Source organism: Argopecten irradians, chromosome 15 (assembly GCF_041381155.1).
Source record: "Argopecten irradians isolate NY chromosome 15, Ai_NY, whole genome shotgun sequence".
Classification (NCBI taxonomy): domain Eukaryota; kingdom Metazoa; phylum Mollusca; class Bivalvia; order Pectinida; family Pectinidae; genus Argopecten; species Argopecten irradians.
The window spans coordinates 1,574,180-1,594,744 of NC_091148.1; the positions used below are offsets into that span (position 1 = coordinate 1,574,180).

Sequence of the window (20,565 nt, forward strand, 5' to 3'; positions counted from 1 at the left end):
TCACAAAAAGATATAAACTGGTGTGGAACGTTTTTTTGCGGCATGATTTTCAAAAGATAGTCAAATATGTCTCATCTAAATATTGGATGAAATGGGGGTAGGGTTGTGAGTTACAAACTTCAAGCTTACAAAATTGTGACAATTTGATCGAGGATGTTTTTATATGATACTTACCTTGGACATATCATATACAAATATTGTGAAGTTGACATGGGTTATCATTTCCTTTTTCGTCTATTCATTGATTTTTTAGGGGCGAAAACAACGGAGAACGTGATAATTACGTATAGAAAGGGTATTGGGAAATGAAAAAAAAGTAATAAGCATTTTTAAAAATACAATAGTTTTGTATATTGTTCTATCGTTCGAAATTTATGACAAAAAATCAACTGGATTGTGACTATATTCATCCTTATATTACAGAAAACCTAATTTTATGATTTTTTCTACTTTCGGTCAGCAAATTTGTACGAATGGTATATTTCAAGCTCAAATATCTCAAATAGTAGGTCGAGAACACCCATTTGTCTTTACATATTTGAAATCTGCTCGAAAAATGCAAGAATATAAGACCTGTTAGAAAAAAAATGACCTGGGTTTTCCCAAAAGTATGGAGATACCTTAAAGGACGTCAATACAATAAACTAAACCAAGCCATATACTGGACACGTACATGTCTTATCGGTAATATTATGTAGCTCTATTCGTGCAAAGGTCTCGCGAGATATAGTTTCTGGTCTCGCGAGATATCATTTCTGCATAACCGTTTTTATATTGTAACTATCTTATGATGAATTGTTAACATCTGAACAACCTAATGATGTGTAATAATATCAGACCTGTTTATAATGATGTGTTGTAATATCAGACCTTTTTATAATGATGTGTTGTAATATCAGACCTGTTTATAATGATGTGTTGTAATATCAGACCTGTTTATAATGATGTGTTGTAATATCAGACCTGTTTATAATGATGTGTTGTAATATCAGACTGTTAATGATGTGTTGTAATATAGACCTGTTTATAATGATGTGTTGTAATATCAGACCTGTTTATAATGATGTGTTGTAATATCAGACCTGTTTATAATGATGTGTTGTAATATCAGACCTGTTTATAATGATGTGTAATAATATCAGACCTGTTTATAATGATGTGTTGTAATATCAGACCTGTTTATAATGATGTGTTGTAATATCAGACCTGTTTATAATGATGTGTTGTAATATCAGACCTGTTTATAATGATGTGTTGTAATATCAGACCTGTTTATAATGATGTGTTGTAATATCAGACCTGTTTATAATGATGTGTTGTAATATCAGACCTGTTTATAATGATGTGTTGTAATATCAGACTGTTTATAATGATGTGTTGTAATATCAGACCTGTTTATAATGATGTGTTGTAATATCAGACCTGTTTATAATGATGTGTTGTAATATCAGACCTGTTTATAATGATGTGTTGTAATATCAGACCTGTTTATAATGATGTGTTGTAATATCAGACCTGTTTATAATGATGTGTTGTAATATCAGACCTGTTTATAATGATGTGTTGTAATATCAGACCTGTTTATAATGATGTGTTGTAATATCAGACCTGTTTATAATGATGTGTTGTAATATCAGACCTGTTTATAATGATGTGTTGTAATATCAGACCTGTTTATAATGATGTGTTGTAATATCAGACCTGTTTATAATGATGTGTTGTAATATCAGACCTGTTTATAATGATGTGTTGTAATATCAGACCTGTTTATAAATGATGTGTTGTAATATCAGACCTGTTTATAATGATGTGTGTTGTAATATCAGACCTGTTTATAATGATGTGTTGTAATATCAGACCTGTTTATAATGATGTGTTGTAATATCAGACCTGTTTATAATGATGTGTTGTAATATCAGACCTGTTTATAATGATGTGTTGTAATATCAGACCTGTTTATAATGATGTGTTGTAATATCAGACCTGTTTATAATGAGAGTGTTGTAATATCAGACTGTAATAATATCAGACCTGTTTATAATGATGTGTTGTAATATCAGACCTGTTTTATAATGATGTGTTGTAATATCAGACCTGTTTATAATGATGTGTTGTAATATCAGACCTGTTTATAATGATGTGTTGTAATATCAGACCTGTTTATAATGATGTGTTGTAATATCAGACCTGTTTATAATGATGTGTTGTTGTAATATCAGACCTGTTTATAATGATGTGTTGTAATATCAGACCTGTTTATAATGATGTGTTGTAATATCAGACCTGTTTATAATGATGTGTTGTAATATCAGACCTGTTTATAATGATGTGTTGTAATATCAGACCTGTTTATAATGATGTGTTGTAATATCAGACCTGTTTATAATGATGTGTTGTAATATCAGACCTGTTTATAATGATGTGTTGTAATATCAGACCTGTTTATAATGATGTGTTGTAATATCAGACCTGTTTATAATGATGTGTTGTAATATCAGACCTGTTTATAATGATGTGTTGTAATATCAGACCTGTTTATAATTAATATCAGACCTGTTTATAATGATGTGTTGTAATATCAGACCTGTTTATAATGATGTGTTAATATCAGACCTGTTTATATGATGATGTGTTAAATATCAGACCTGTTTATAATGATGTGTAATAATATCAGACCTGTTTATAATGATGTGTTGTAATATCAGACCTGTTTATAATGACAGCCTCTCTATATTACGAGTCTGGCGAGTTACACCATAGTGAGCCAGGACCAGACAGCTCTCACTCTACTCCATACCCTGGTCACATCCGACGCGTCGCCCACTGACAGTGTCGCTAGCTGCACTCTGACGGCCGCCCCAAAATTCTCCACGGCTGTCATCACCGGTTCTAGTAAGTATACTCTCAGAAAACGCCATCACAATTAAAACTCATATTAGTCATGTTAATAACTGTCAGTGTGACACAATATGAACTATATTACAGTCTGTGGTTGAATGTGTTTATAAACCATTTTACGGGTTCGTCTGTGCCTAAATACTACAGAATATACCCATGTCAAAATTTACACCAAGTTATGGCTTATATAACTTTTTAAAGTCTGATGAAAATTGTTACGATTTCAAAGCAATATACATGTATTGTTAAGCTCGGTAAATATTTTGGTCTGGGAAGTGTAAAAAATTTGTAAAGTTCCATTAAAAAGGGTTCAAATTTGACCCTGACTGTAGATCACAATGGTGGAATCGAACATACCCAAACTTTTTCGATAAGTCAAATGTCTATATTTATTGTGTGAACTATAATTATGTGATAACTTGTTTTGACGTTTATAAATGGAATATTTAGTTCACTCAGTATTAATTAGCACAAATGAGAAACTGGTAAACTTAACTAGGTTAGAGTGACCTATTTTTGTCCAGTTTTACTCTTTTAACTGAACTTGATACATTTACAATATGATACTTTCCGATCACTATTACATTCCAGCCCGCTTAAGCAATTGAAATGACATTTTAATCGTCTGCCCTTCGACATCCAAAGTTAGCACGAACCAAGAAAAAGAAACTGTTTTGAATAAACCTATCGCCAAGAGGTCACATAATAACCCAAGAGGTCACAAAATTACCCAAGAGGTCACATAATGATTAAAGAGGTCACAGAATGACCAAAGAGGTCACAAAATGACCCAAGATAATAATCTTCTATTCAGAAATCGAAATGATAACATGTAACCACGAAAGAATTAATGCACACCGAATATTTCACGACGTTTCCATGGCGATTGTTAATTTTGCGTTGTCATATGTGACTACCTTCATATGACGATTGTTAATCTAGCCTTGTCATGTCAGACGACCTTTCCAAGGCAATTGCTAATCTCACGATTTAGAATCATTTGCTTCCTCTATTTTACCCGACGTGAATATTTTCACAGCAATTTATTGTCGCAATTTTGCGAATTCGCATATCTTAATCACAACAGATGTGCTAACAGTATGTACATTCTCGATACCTCAGGGGTTCCGATCATTTACAATATTTACACCTCTGGCCTATCTCATAGCAAAATTGAAGGCAGCTCAGCGGAAAACAGCTGAACCAATCACAGTCCTTCAAAGATTTCCTTTGAAGACTACAGAGAGAGCGACGCCAGACATCAAAGCCACTTAGCCAACCACAGTGTACCGTTGCACGGCTCTTTTGATGTACATCAAACGATCTGTTCTGTTGCCTCTCGTTTTACTATGAGAAAGTCCAGGAGTGGATATAACGTCAGTAATGGTAACCCCTGGGGTATCGAGGATGCAGTTTGTTTCTGTGGTTTGTTTCAGCCTATGGTATCTACTCCATATTAAATCCCGGCTTTGATTATACAACAGCGAAGCGATATGATTTTGATACGACCTGTACTGATTCGTACGGATCGTCAGACACATCCAAGTACTACGTCTACGTTACTGCCAACAACCCGCCGGTAATCACAAACCTTCCAGGTAAGTCGCCGGTAATCCCAAACCATCCATTTAAGTCGCCGGTAATAACAAAGCTTCCAGGTAAGTCGCCGGTAATAACAAAGCTTCCAGGTAAGTCGCCGGTAATCACAAAGCTTCCAGGTAAGTCGCCGGTAATCACAAAGCTTCCAGGTAAGTCGCCGGTAATCACAAACCTTCCAGGTAAGTCGCCGGTAATCACAAACCTTCCAGGTAAGTCGCCGGTAATCACAAACCTTCCAGGTAAGTCGCCGGTAATCACAAACCTTCCAGGTAAGTCGCCGGTAATCACAAACCTTCCAGGTAAGTCGCCGGTAATCACAAACCTTCCAGGTAAGTCGCCGGTAATCACAACCTTCCAGGTAAGTCGCCGGTTATCACAAACCTTCCAGGTAAGTCGTTGGTAATCACAAATCTTCCAGGTAAGTCGCCGGTGATCACAAACCTTCCAGGTAAGTCGCGGTAATCACAAACCTTCCAGGTAAGTAGCCGTTGATAATCACAAAGCTTCCAGGTAAGTTGTGTAATCACAAACCTTCCAGGTAAGTCGTCGATAATCACAAACCTTCAGGTAAGTCGTCGATAATCACAAACTTCCAGGTAAGTCGTAATCACAAACCTTCCAGGTAAGTCGCCGGTGATCACAAACCTTCCAGGTAAGTCGCCGGTAATCACAAACCTTCCAGGTAAGTCGTCGGTAATCACAAACCTTCCAGGTAAGTCGTCGTAATCACAAACCTTCCAGGTAAGTCGTCGGTAATCACAAACCTTCCAGGTAAGTCCGGTAATCACAAACCTTCCAGGTAAGTCGTCGGTAATCACAAACCTTCCAGGTAAGTCGTCGATAATCACAAACCTTCCAGGTAAGTCGTCGGTAATCACAAACCTTCCAGGTAAGTCGTCGGTAATCACAAACCTTCCAGGTAAGTCGTCGGTAATCACAAACCTTCCAGGTAAGTCGCCGGTAATCACAAACCTTCCAGGTAAGTCGTCGGTAATCACAAACCTTCCAGGTAAGTCGTCGATAATCACAAACCTTCCAGGTAAGTCGTCGGTTACCACAAACCTTCCAGGTAAGTCGTCGGTAATCACAAACCTTCCAGGTAAGTCGTCGGTGATCACAAACCTTCCAGGTAAGTCGCCGGTAATCACAAACCTTCCAGGTAAGTCGCCGGTAATCACAAACCTTCCAGGTAAGTCGTCGGTAATCACAAACCTTCCAGGTAAGTCGTCGGTGATCACAAACCTTCCAGGTAAGTCGTCGGTAATCACAAACCTTCCAGGTAAGTCGTCGGTAATCACAAACCTTCCAGGTAAGTCGTCGGTAATCACAAACCTTGGTAATAAAAAACCTTCCATGTAAGTCGTCGGTAATCACAAACCTTCCAGGTAAGTCGTCGGTAATCACAAACCTTCCAGGTAAGTCGCCGGTAATCACAAACCTTCCAGGTAAGTCGTCGGTAATCACAAACCTTCCAGGTAAGTCGCCGGTAATCACAAACCTTCCAGGTAAGTCGCCGGTAATCACAAACCTTCCAGGTAAGTCGCCGGTGATCACAAACCTTCCAGGTAAGTCGTCGGTAATCACAAACCTTCCAGGTAAGTCGTCGGTAATCACAAACCTTCCAGGTAAGTCGTCGGTAATCACAAACCTTCCAGGTAAGTCGTCGGTAATCACAAACCTTCCAGGTAAGTCGTCGGTAATCACAAACCTTCCAGGTAAGTCGTCGGTAATCACAAACCTTCCAGGTAAGTCGTCGGTAATCACAAACCTTGGTAATAAAAAACCTTCCATGTAAGTCGTTGGTAATCACAAACCTTCCCGGTAAGTAGTCGTTAACCACAAACCTTCCAGGTAAGTCGCCGGTGATCACAAACCTTCCAGGTAAGTCGTCGATAATCACAAACCTTCCAGGTAAGTCGCCGGTGATCACAAACCTTCCAGGTAAGTCGTCGGTAATCACAAACCTTCCAGGTAAGTCGTCGGTAATCACAAACCTTCCAGGTAAGTCGTCGGTAATCACAAACCTTCCAGGTAAGTCGTCGGTAATCACAAACCTTCCAGGTAAGTCGTCGGTAATCACAAACCTTCCAGGTAAGTCGCCGGTAATCACAAACCTTCCAGGTAAGTCGTCGGTAATCACAAACCTTCCAGGTAAGTCGTCGGTAATCACAAACCTTCCAGGTAAGTCGTCGGTAATCACAAACCTTCCAGGTAAGTCGTCGATAATCACAAACCTTCCAGGTAAGTCGCCGGTAATCACAAACCTTCCAGGTAAGTCGTCGGTAATCACAAACCTTCCAGGTAAGTCGTCGGTAATCACAAACCTTCCAGGTAAGTCGTCGGTAATCACAAACCTTCCAGGTAAGTCGTCGGTAATCACAAACCTTCCAGGTAAGTCGCCGGTAATCACAAACCTTCCAGGTAAGTCGTCGGTAATCACAAACCTTCCAGGTAAGTCGTTCGGATATCACAAACCTTCCAGGTAAGTCGTCGGTAATCACAAACCTTCCAGGTAAGTCGTCGGTAATCACAAACCTTCCAGGTAAGTCGTCGGTAATCACAAACCTTCCAGGTAAGTCGCCGGTGATCACAAACCTTCCAGGTAAGTCGTCGGTAATCACAAACCTTCCAGGTAAGTCGTCGGTAATCACAAACCTTCCAGGTAAGTCGTCGGTAATCACAAACCTTCCAGGTAAGTCGTCGGTAATCACAAACCTTCCAGGTAAGTCGTTGGTAATCACATCTTCTAAGTCGTCGGTGATCACAAACCTTCCAGGTAAGTCGTCGATAATCACAAACCTTCCAGGTAAGTCGTCGGTAATCACAAACCTTCCAGGTAAGTCGTCGGTAATCACAAACCTTCCAGGTAAGTCGTTGGTAATCACAAAGTCGTCGGTGATCACAAACCTTCCAGGTAAGTCGTCGATAATCACAAACCTTCCAGGTAAGTCGTCGGTAATCACAAACCTTCCAGGTAAGTCGTCGGTAATCACAAACCTTCCAGGTAAGTCGTCGGTAATCACAAACCTTCCAGGTAAGTCGCCGGTGATCACAAACCTTCCAGGTAAGTCGTCGGTAATCACAAACCTTCCAGGTAAGTCGCCGGTGATCACAAACCTTCCAGGTAGGTCGTTGGTAATCACAAATCTTCTAGGTAAGTCGCCGGTGATCACAAACCTTCCAGGTAAGTCGTCGGTAATCACAAACCTTCCAGGTAAGTCGTTGATAATCACAAAGCTTCCAGGTAAGTCGTTGGTAATCACAAACCTTCCAGGTAAGTCGTTGATAATCACAAAGCTTCCAGGTAAGTCGTCGGTATTCCCAAACCTTCCAGGTAAGTCGTCGGTAATCACAAATCTTCTAGGTAAGTCGCCGGTAATCACGAACCTTCCAGGTAAGTCGCCGGTAATCACAAACCTTCCATGTAGGTCGTTGGTAATCACAAATCTTCTAGGTAAGTCGCCGGTAATCTTAAACCTTCCAGGTAAGTCGTCGATAATCACAAACCTTCCATGTAGGTCGTTGATAATCACAAACCTTCCAGGTAAGTACTAAAGAATATACTGCAAAAACAAGTTTTATGTGAGTTTAAATCCTTTTATTAGTAAAAAGGCATAAGTCAGATATGCACTAGGGTTATAGAAATAATCTTTATATTAATAACTGTTTCAATTATTTTATGTATGATTTTCATATCATGTAAGTATTTTATTTTGTTTCCATTTGCAGCTAAAACGACTATATCTAGTACCATAGCTACCGGTACGAGCCTATTTACGGTAACCGCTACAGATACTGACGTCACAGATACCATCACGTACGACGCCCCCACGTGTTCAACTGCGACCTGCCCATTCACAATCACGGCCGGTGCGTCAAAGCAGTTTTGATAAGTCGGAACTTTAAACACCCAACTCAAAATAAGTATAAAGTCGAAACTTTATACACCCCACTCAGAATAACTATAAAGTCGAAACTTTATACACCCCACTCAGAATAAGTATAAATTCGAAACTTTATACGCCCCACTTAAGATAAGTATAAAGTCGAAACTTTATACACCCCACTCAGAATAAGTATAAAATCGAAACTTTATACGCCCCACTCAGAATAAGTATAAAGTCGAAACTTTATACGCCCAACTCAAGATAAGTATAAAGTCGAAACTTTATACACCCAACTCAAAATAAGTATAAAGTCGAAACTGTATACACCCAACTCAAAATTCATCAAACAAAGTGTTTGAATACAAAGAGTTGTGATAGTGAACAAGCAACTAGAGGCTGGTGTGCTGGGAGAGTATGCTTCAAGAAAGTGAAATTAAAGTAGAAATAGATTGTTTATAAGTGCTGGGAGAGTATGCTTCAAGAAAGTGAAATTAAAGTAGAAATAAATTGTTTATAAAATAATATAATACATTGTATAAGCTGCTAGCATTTATGATTTCAAAGTCATGTCTTCTCACCCAGATCGTTTAATATCGTCTGAACTTATGAAATGCTTAGCAGGTTAATTTAAACACATGATGTGAGCGACTTATTTTGTTTGTCAACGTCACAGGTGGTGAGATTCAGACCAATGCCGACATTTCGGCCTTGACCAATCCCGGATATGACGTATTCATTACTATATCGGACGGGACCAACACCGTCGGACCAATGGTATTTACGGTTATAGTGTCCGGTAAGTCAGCTGGTCTATTTATAGATCTGTATTACCTAGAATACACACATGTACAATGTATAAATATACACATTTACATTAACAATGTACAAATACACACATGTACAATATATAAATATACACATGTATAATGTATAAATATACACATGTACAATGTATAAATGCACACATGTACAATATATAAATATACACATGTACAATGTATCAATATACACATGTACAATGTATAAATGCACACATGTACAATATATAAATATACACATGCACAATGTAAATATACACTTTTACAATGTATAAATATACACATGTACAACGTAAATATCCACATGTACAATGTATAAATATACACATGTACAACGTAAATATACACTTGTACAATGTATATACACTTGTACAATGAATAAATATACACTTGTACAATGTATTAATATACACATGTAGAATGTATCAATATATACATGTACAACGTAAATATACACTTGTACAATGAATAAATATACACATATACAACGTAAATATACACTTGTACAATGTATTAATATACACATGTAGAATGTATGAATATACACTTGTACAATGTATAAATATACACCTATACAATGTATAAATATACACTTGTATAATGTATAAATATACACCTATACAATGTATAAATATACACTTGTACAATGCATAGATATGCACATTACAATGTATAAATACACACATGTACAATGTATCAATATACACGTGTACAATGTATCAATATACACATGTACAATGTATCAATATACACTTGTACAATGTATCAATATACACTTGTATAATGTATAAATATACACCTATACAATGTATAAATATACACTTGTACAATGTATCAATATACACATATACAATGTATTATACATATAGAACGCCATAATGATTTGGACTATTGTTGTAATTTCTGGCTATCGCTTTTTGGAATACTTGTCGGGGATTTGTTCTTCTCTAAATATTAAAAAAAAAAACAATGGACATCTATAATTACTCATATTTACAGTTTGCCACAGAGACTCCTATTACTTTAATGATAATCATCATCATTATGATGAGTTAATAAATGCAGCCTCAACATGGTGTAGTAATTCGTACATTTTTTTGTGTATATACAATGTACATTACGTTAATGGGAGTCCTAGGCCTGTTTACTGACATAAAAAAGTTAGTCCGCACGAGAAAAATTGATCTTGTAGTTGAATGAACCAGTTTGGTTATGAAGCTATAAAAACATCTCTTAAATGTCTTGATTATTCTTAGAAAACTGAAAAGCTATTGAAAACCGGTTAATTTTTTTGCTCTTTCAAATGTTTATGGGGACTATTTTTTACCACACTGACCTTGGCTGTTCAGGTTTTATGGTTGAAGGGGGATTTAAATGTTAACTCACATCTAAATTGTGTTTAATTTGAAATAGAAAACAAAATGTAAATATAACAATTAAAGGTTTCATAGCGGCCTAATGGATGCTATATATTCTATTTATTTGCCACCCAGTTGCATTTACATCGTATAAAAATGCTATCTAACATCCTGTAATTATTGTATAATAATGTTGTCTTCAGATATCAATTCACCACCGATTATACAGAACACAGCCCTTACATTTAGCCTGTCGTTTATGGAGAACACTGCCCAGGGCACCTCTATCTACCGGGTCACGGCAGCTGATCCGGACCTCGATACTCTAACCTACAGCGCCACCTACACACCAGCAGCAGAGGGCGCTACCGTACTCTCGTTTGATACGTCTAGTAAGTATTCATGGCATTTCAAAATAATTTGATTTCACATCTTACACTCATTTCTAATGGTTAGAAGTTTGAGATTATTTTTCCATAGACTTGTGCGTCGCGCTTTATGGCGCCACATATGGAGAACGTTTTCGCGGGAAAAAAATTAAAAGCGACACAATTAGTAGCCAGACTTAATTAAACTCTCGGTAAAGATATCAATGTGTTACAACTCGATTTTATTGATGTAAAAGTAAGTTAAGTATGGACCAACTGCGCTACCAAAGGGTGGACATTACAATACTCTTCCTAAAACCCTTAGCGGGTATCACGTCAAAACTAAAGTTTCTGCTTTCAAATTCTGATTGGATACGGCAAGGTTCAGTCGACCAATGAAAATTCGTTTTTATATGCCAACAAAACCTAACCGAAATGATAGAAGTGACCTTCATTTGTATATTGGGGCATGCCAACAACAGCTCAAAGCGAAGACATCTTTATTTAGTCAATTATTAGAGAGCGCAGCGAACTCTTGTGATAGAGGTGTCTCAGTAACGTTATTCTATGTAAATCATCCAATATATGTAGAGTTGGAAAATTTTCTCAAAAACCGGAAACAGGAAGTCAACACAAGATTCAGCATCGTGCAAGACAGTATCCAAAGTCACACTCTCGCGTGATTACAAACAAGAAACGCTTGAAAAAATTCAAAAAATGAAAACATCAGTGAAAGACAAAATTTCCAACTCATTCTTACCTGAATCTAACAATTACATTCTGTCCTGAATCTTAACTTAAAAGCTGTTTTACGTCAGCAGTTGCTTCGGAATTTTCCGCCTGGCAACGGAGAATGACGTTGAGATATAATTTGTAGCCGCAGTCACGTATTTTTGCAGAAAGTGAAAGTAGAAGTATCCTGTGTTCAATATTGTTTTTCTTGTTATAAACTCAATACCAGTAATTCAGCAAAGCTATGATTCTAATAATTAATAATTCTATAAATGGTTTCTAGCAGTACAGTTATTCAGCGCACCCAATAAGCTATAAAAACAAAACACATGTCAATATCGATAAGACTGATGGGTCAGGGGAGATTACTCTTTCGTCGTTGGATATCCTTTATTTACCTGGCATATTTCTATTTAGTTACACATTAAAAAAAACAACAAACGAAAGAATGGATTAGCTGCTGCGCTCTCAGATAGGCTTTGCCTAAATTATATTAAATTTCTGTTTTAGACCAGCTAAATGAAGTACTTGGGTACGTTGCTCTCTAAACAGATAGGAAAAGTAAATAGTGTGTGTTTTCAATTTCACAAAAGTAAACTTATGCAAAGATAAACTACGATCTCGTGACACATTTGGACACTGAAGCATAAAACACAAAAACTGGTATCCGAATCAGTAAACAATAGACTTAAAACATGTTAATCTTTGATATTTTGAATCTGTCGCAAACAAACTGTGTATTTAAATGGGTGCTGCCATTGCTTCAATCAATACAACAATGAAACGAGCTTTTTCATTAGTTGTTTATAACGTAAATGGAAGGGACGGAACTGCGGTGATCCAGCAGGTGGCGCAGTGCGGGAACTTCAGTATTAACGCAAGATCTTCCAAAGATTTAAGGAAGAGTATCGTACTGAATATCATTGGCTAGCGAAGTTGAGCACGGACATTAATGCGTAATTAGTACCTCATTGAGAATTAGAAGCCTAATTTTAAACATGTTTTGGGTTTACAAAATCATAGACACAAACAAATCAAAGTACTGGAAGTACTGTAAATACAACTCGGCAGAAACAGAAAAACTAAAATGAAATCAAATAAATTTGATTGATTCAGTACTGCCCCAAATAATTATATAACTCAATTTTTTTTTTAGTTTCAAGTTTTGTTGATTATATGTTATATGACATTATGATACACGATTCTGGTTTTGTGAAAAAAATCCTTATGATTCATTTCTGACTAATCGATTATAAAACATCAAGATGTTAGGCAGATGTCCCATTCCCCAGAAAATAGACACTTTATGTCCTGGAAAATTAAGCTGAATTGAAGGTTTTGTGTATCTATCAGCAATCTAATGTCTGGTGGCTGGGTGGCCGACTTTGATATCAATTATATCAAGAATATTCAACTTAGATCACAGCTTTGTTTGACATTCTTCTTTATTAAAATTCCTACATAAAATTAAAAAAAAATAAAAAAAAAAAAAAAAAAAAACACGCACGCATGATGGCAGCCTTTTAATGTACAAAAAATAGTTGCCGTGTAGACAAAGTGGTTTACAGTATTCCCTATACAATATGATAGTAATTTTCTTGAGTTTTAATTGAAAGATTAATCACAACAGTTTGCAAGTTGCACCATTTTAGAAAAGCAAAAGAAGAAGAATAGTAGAAAGAACTGAGAGAAAGAAGAAGTGGCAATGGACTGACAAGGCTCATCATTCTCAATGAGATTTATAAAATTATATGTAAAAAGATTAGATACCACACAAAGATCATGCAAAAAAGCATTTAAAGTATATTAAGAGAAAAAGTTTAAAAAGTAACATTATTCTCAAAAACTTTCCCATTTTCTCCACTCATTGACAAATTTCATAATATGTGTTTTACCCTTGGTGGTTGCAATGTATTTTTCAGTCCGGTACATATCCTTCAAAAGATTTTTAAACGCACTCATTGATAAACCGATTTGGAGACATCTAGCACTATAAATATATTGCTTTAGTACTGAAATGACAACATTATCTGTATAATTTTTACACTTAGATAGTCCAAAAATGAAAGATTCCTTATTAAACGTAAATGGAATTAAAAGCATCTCTAGTATGGATTCAAAATTTGATAGGAATAACTGAACATTTTTACAGTCCCATAATGTATGAATTTAGTCTCAATAACAGTTTAACACTGATGACAGTAAGGAGTGTCTACAAGGCCTATTTTAAACAGATATTAATTTGTCATTAACAGAGATTATGTTAATTAGACAGAGGAGTCACCAATGTGTATATATTATATGTATATACGCATGTACAAACAGCCATGGAGTAGGAGTGTGTGTATTCTTCAAAACATCTGTGAATTAACCAATCGGAAGGCAAGCTTCCCATGACTGCCTATACATTAAAGCAGTTAAGGAAAGGCCACTTTTTGATTTGTCAAAAGGAATATGTAGACGTTTTGTTTGACATTTTTCTTAATATTAAAATTTCTACAAAAAAATAAACAATTTCAAAATGAAGAAAGCATCTAAGTATTATATACATTAAAAATTAGTTATTTTCCTATACTCTTGAGTCTTGTGTTTCACACTTATATAGGTAAAACCATGCAAACACAAGGTCAGCCTTACCAATAATCACTTAAAAACGCTATTTTTATGTAAACAGAAAGAAACTCTGACAAGTTTACAGGTACTTTATAACTCTATAAGTCCAAAACGTATCATCATTAACAGAGGAGGTTATGAATTGTAAGTAAGACAGAGGAGTCACCAGTGCTTATAGATTGTATGTATATACGTGTAATAAGTCAGCCAGGGAAGAGTGTGTATTCTACACACAAGCTGTGAATTGACCAATCGGATGGCAGGCTTCCCATGACTGCCTACACATTAATGCAGTTAAAGGAAGGCAACGGTTTGATTGGTACAAAGGAATATTATTCAATAATTTATAAATGAAAGTTTATGAAATGGTTCAAGAGGTCACCACTAGATATCATTGAAGAGCAAGTCCTACACATCAATAGTATACCAGATAGCAATAATACAAACTCTATTCGCGTTGTATTAAAAACGGACTGACATGCTTTTTCATAGACACTTCAAAATTGAGAATGAAGCTGAGTAACATAGTTAACCATTTTTGAGAGTACATTGTAAATGTCAAGATTTGTTTTCAAAATGTAATGCTTGTTTTCTAGCTGGACTCCTGTCCACGTCCACAGCGTCCGTTATAGACTATGAGAGTTTGACCAGTACTAGTTTCACCGTGGACGTGTCCGTCACGGACGGCACGGTGACCGATACCTACAGCACATTTACCGTTAATGTAGTGGACATCAACGAGGCTCCGACCTTCGGCAGCAGCATCTACTACGTCAGTGGAAATGAAGGCAATGTAAGGAAATGATGGCTGGTTTAACGCCCTATTAATAGCCAAGGCCTACTTTAGATCTGTATATGATGTGTTTGTGTTTGAATGTCTGTATGTAGTTGGAGGCTGCGGTGTATATATTCGTGTTGGTTGTAACAATGGAAACGTCTGATCCTTTGATAGTACTACAGTCAAACCTCGATGTATCGAAGTTCAAGGGACCGCCAGAAAAACTTCGAAACATCGAGACTTCGAATTATTCGTGGTTGAAATTAGACCGATGTTTTTTTTACCATGACCAACTGTGGTAGTTGTGTACATGTCGTCTCCGTTCCGTAAACTTTATAATCATTGTATTTACCACAAGCAAAACAAAATAAAAACGAAGTATGCAATTAATCACATGTATTGCTATCGTTAGCAATACATATGTATATTATAAACAAGACTTGCGTGTACTAGGCCTAACCCATGTATAAGTGTTCGTTTGGCGACTATATATTTAAACGATGGTTAATATTACGGAATGAATATTTAAACGAAAACACGTTGTAAAAACGAAACTAAAAAAGAGGAACCGAAAGCGCTACAACACCTACAAAATACTTCGATATGATCGATTTGCTCCAGTATTTATGCCAAAGTTGTGCAATGTAACAGTTTTGAGTATGAGTTACTAATAATGTGGCTCGCTATTTACCGTTCCGTAAATCCTACAAACCGCTACCAATGGCGGCGGCGAACATCAATAACGACTAACTGTATCTTTGCCGTACTAATGATATAATAACGCAGCTTGTAAAAACAAAGCACCGGGTATCGGTCTGATTAGTGATATTAATGGTATTAATTATGATATCAAGCTAGCAACACAAGCTGTCATAATCCCTATTGTCCGGCGAATGGCCGTCGCGAGACATCTAGGTGTGACAGCATGCCGCGGGGTATCGGCGAACACCTGATCTGTACAGGTAAATTTTTGTTCGAATCATCGAGTGTCAGTTACCTATGATTCTATAACAAATGGTCCATGAAAAAAGTTCGATACATCGAGAACTTCGATTCATAAAACTTCGATTCATACATGGGTTAGTTAGTAATGTTATATAGGGAAGAAATTCGGGACCGGACAAAAAGTTCGATACAGCGAGAAATTCGATTCATCGAAGTTCGAATCATAGTACTATCTCAATGCAGCATGCCTCCAAAGACATATATATCACATCCCACCGAGTTACATTATTAATATTGATAACCGTCCCATATGATCTGTATATCATATATTCATAGAATCAAGTAAGAGTTGAAAGGACCAGAGCGTTTTGTTCAAAATATATATATATATTATCATCGACTCAAAAAGGATGAAATCGTACAACTCGAAAAATGTATCAATCTCCTTGTCATCCTATGGAAGAACAGCTGCATTATATAATGTTATTTCTTAGTCATTCAAAGAAATATCGACAATATACCAGACCAATAACATCCCCCGCGAAAAACAGCCGCATATACTATAGCATATTGTTATAATATAAACTGTTTGTGAGTACATGTATGACGTCACTGATTTTGTAAAGAAATGCATACGTGTTTTGATGACGTTTGAATCGTTGACAGGCTGGTGAGAGTTTAGGTAATCCCGGATTTGTAGTGACGGACCCTGACCCCGGCGATACACACACATATTCAGTAGATTGTTCAGCTATTGCCATGGATGCCAACACTGGCGCTGTAACCTTGAGTGGGACCTATGACCTTGACGTTTCCGGAACTGCGTCAGTTTTGACATGCACAGCCACCGTGACAGATGGGGAGTTAACTGATACGACACAACTCATAGTCACAATCCTCGACGTCAACGACCATACCCCGGCGTTCGGCCAATCAGATTACACCATTTACACTACTATATATGGTAACGTGGGAGCCACCATAGGCAGTATAGCCGCCACAGATGGGGACCTCGGTATCTATGGTACGTACACGTCAGACTAGTATACATATATTTAAATTTTCTAATGGTACTTCTAGAAATTCATGTACCACGTGATACCAGATAACTTAAGTTTTGTGCGGGACTAGTATTTCCAGTGGTGATGGAACGTAACTATTTGTAATCTTCCCACTGAAATGGTGTGTGCGCGGGATTTCGTTTTTTGTTATATGACTGTGAGTTTTGCCGTTTTCTGATTGGTCTAGACCGCCCAAACAGGTCTTGACAAAATGCAATGTCAACCAGCTGAGACCGATGAACATCTGTTCAGATGTTGACATTCCAAATTCGGTAACCTGACTATAAATAGATACCGGGAATTTCCCTGTCTCTTCCAGATTTTTGACCAATCGAAATAGAGCATTGCCGATCATCGGGCAAAAGCCAAATCAGACATGACAGACAACAGTATAGTAGGATTTAGAAAGATATTTAACACATTTTGTATGTAGCTGCATGTCTGAGGATTATAGTATGAAGAAGTACTACAAATACCTACTGAGGAATACTTGGATGAATATTTTCATGGTTGTGTTTTTAAAATCATTCCACGTTATTTTTTCAAAAAAATGTATCAAATACTAAAATAGCAAAGCGTGTATCGTTTCATATAACAAAACAATTTGAATATAATATTTCCCTCGGACTTCGGCCTCGGGGAATATCATCTTTCTCAGGTTTAACAATTTCTAGTATTCATCAACAAAAAGTCAATATTTGTATATTGATGTCATTCCATCACCAATAAAAACTACAGTCCCGCTCAACCATTATCAGGTATCACGTGGTACGTGAATTGGTTACATTATTGTTCTTAGTTAAGGACATTAGAAAGATAAATACATTAAACCAATTAATATCCTTGTTGCAATTTCTAAATACATAGCCGTTTCAAAAAAAGGGAAATTAAAATAAACTACAGTTCAACTTGTTTAAACCGGATATCAGTGTGACCAGCATATTTCACCGGATGATGGAGGTTGAATTTCTATGATTAAAAAAGTAAAATGTAAAATACATGCATCACAAAAATAAACCGGAATTGACAGAGATATAGACGATAAAAAGACTGATTTTGACAGGTTAAAATGCAATTAATAATCAACAAAATAGATGTTGATTTAAAAGTGGAAATAAACGATTTATAATTTCACGGAATTAGAAGATAATAAAATTTTCTTTCTAGTACGGAGCGTCGACACAAACTTTAGTGAGTTCTTCCAATACAGTATTATATCTATAATATAAAAATCCATTCAATTTTCTCCCTATAAACCAAATTGACCACGCCCCAATTTCTCGAAACAAACTTAGATAAAAAAATGTCTAAAGTCATAATTTTTCATAAAAGTTACAAAAAGAGAAAAACTTTTGAACTTAAGTCTGCACTTTTGTTTCGAGAAATCGGGGCCAGGTCCATTGTGATGCTTTACGTTGTTATACAATGAGGCATTACTATGTTTTAGGGGCATTGACCTATTCACTGGACACCTCCACACTTAGTGAGGCCTATTTTGGTGTGACCGGCACGGGGAACATATTCATCAACAGGTTCCTTACATCCTTTGGCGATGGAGCATACTTATCTTTCACTGCCAATGTTACAGACTATGGAGGGCTCTCAGGTAATCAGTGTTTTTATTTTGCGAACATAGATGAGTTTCATAGAATTTCGAATGAAGAAACATAGATTTTAGTAAAAAAAATTATCACATAACTTCAACCTACAGATGATCATAAATAAATACATACCCACCAGGGGTCGCGGTAGCCGAGTGGTTAAGATGTCTCGACATATTACCACAAGCCCTCCACCTCTGGGCCGTGATGGCCGAGTGGTTAAGATGTCACGACACATTACCACAAGCCCTCCACCTGTGGGCCGTGATGGCAGAGTGGTTAAGATGTCCGGACATATTACCACAAGCTCTCCACCTCTGGGTCGCGAGTTCGAATTCAATGTGGGCCAGTTACTGACCGCTATCCGGTGGTTTTCTCCGGGTACTACGGCTTTCCTCCACCAGCAAACCTGGCACGTCCTTAAATGATCCTTGCTGTTAATAAGACGTTAAACTAATAAATAGATAGAACAAATCCACCTATTCCAACACTGGTAACTAGATGCCTTGCCAGACAACATGGTCCCATCTTCCTAAGATACGATGGTCGATAGGGATCATCTATACATCATTTGTGTCTTAACTTGCATTGTCAGCTTTAAGACTCCTTCACAAATTTAATATTTTCAAAAGCATAAAATATATACCCTAGTACTAATGTTAATTTTCCTGCTGACGGCTTTGATGAACACTGACGGGTGATACTGCCAATGTTGCTGTAATGATCCCTGTTTGTTGTTGTAGATACCGCCAATGTTGCTGTAATGATCCTTGTTTGTTGTTGTAGATACTGCCAATGTTGCTGTAATGATCCCTGTTTGTTGTTGTAGATACAGCCAATGTTGCTGTAATGATCCATTGTTTGTTGTTGTAGATACTGCCAATGTTGCTGTAATGATCCCTGTTTGTTGTTGTAGATACAGCCAATGTTGCTGTAATGATCCCTGTTTGTTGTTGTAGATACAGCCAATGTTGCTGTAATGATCCCTGTTTGTTGTTGTAGATACTGCCAATGTTGCTGTAATGATCCCTGTTTGTTGTTGTAGATACAGCCAATGTTGCTGTAATGATCCCTGTTTGTTGTTGTAGATACTGCCAATGTTGCTGTAATGATCCCTGTTTGTTGTTGTAGATACTGCCAATGTTGCTGTAATGATCCATTGTTTGTTGTTGTAGATACAGCCAATGTTGCTGTAATGACTGTTTGTTGTTGTAGATCCCTGTTTGTTGTTGTAGATACAGCCAATGTTGCTGTAATGATCCTGTTGTTGTTGTAGATACGCCAATGTTGCTGTATGATGATGCCTGTTTGTTGTTGTAGATACAGCCAATGTTGCTGTAATGATCCCTGTTTGTTGTTGTAGATACAGCCAATGTTGCTGTAATTATCCCTGTTTGTTGTTGTAGATACCGCCAATGTTGCTGTAATGATAATACCAATGTTGCTGTAATATTGTTTGTGTTGTAGAACAGCCAATGTTGCTGTAATGATCCATTGTTTGTTGTTGTAGATACAGCCAATGTTGCTGTAATGATCCATTGTTTGTTGTTGTAGATACTGCCAATGTTGCTGTAATAATCCCTGTTTGTTATAGATACAGCCAATGTTGCTGTAATGATCCCTGTTTGTTGTTGTAGATACTGCCAATGTTGCTGTAATGATCCCTGTTTGTTGTTGTAGATACCGCCAATGTTGCTGTAATGATCCATTGTTTGTTGTTGTAGATAATAATGCCAATGTTGCTGTAATGATCCATTGTTTGTGTTGTAGATACAGCCAATGTTGCTGTAATGATCCCTTGTTTGTTGTAGATACAGCCAATGTTGCTGTAATGATCCATTGTTTGTGTTGTAGATACAGCCAATGTTGCTGTAATGATCCATTGTTTGTGTTGTAGATACAGCCAA

The 20,565-nt window shown here is 36.8% G+C and overlaps 1 protein-coding gene across 1 annotated transcript in view; it reads left to right on the forward strand.

Moving 5' to 3' along the window:
- Positions 1-20,565, forward strand: part of LOC138309037 (uncharacterized) — a 44,033-nt gene that overhangs the window by 18,811 nt on the left and 4,657 nt on the right. Inside the window, exons 8-15 of the mRNA XM_069250139.1 lie at positions 2,724-2,892; positions 4,335-4,496; positions 8,227-8,367; positions 9,058-9,180; positions 10,764-10,952; positions 14,870-15,066; positions 16,663-17,020; positions 18,505-18,663. Of these exons, the coding sequence (XP_069106240.1) occupies positions 2,724-2,892; positions 4,335-4,496; positions 8,227-8,367; positions 9,058-9,180; positions 10,764-10,952; positions 14,870-15,066; positions 16,663-17,020; positions 18,505-18,663 (1,498 nt within the window). The remainder of the gene's footprint in view (positions 1-2,723; positions 2,893-4,334; positions 4,497-8,226; positions 8,368-9,057; positions 9,181-10,763; positions 10,953-14,869; positions 15,067-16,662; positions 17,021-18,504; positions 18,664-20,565) is intronic.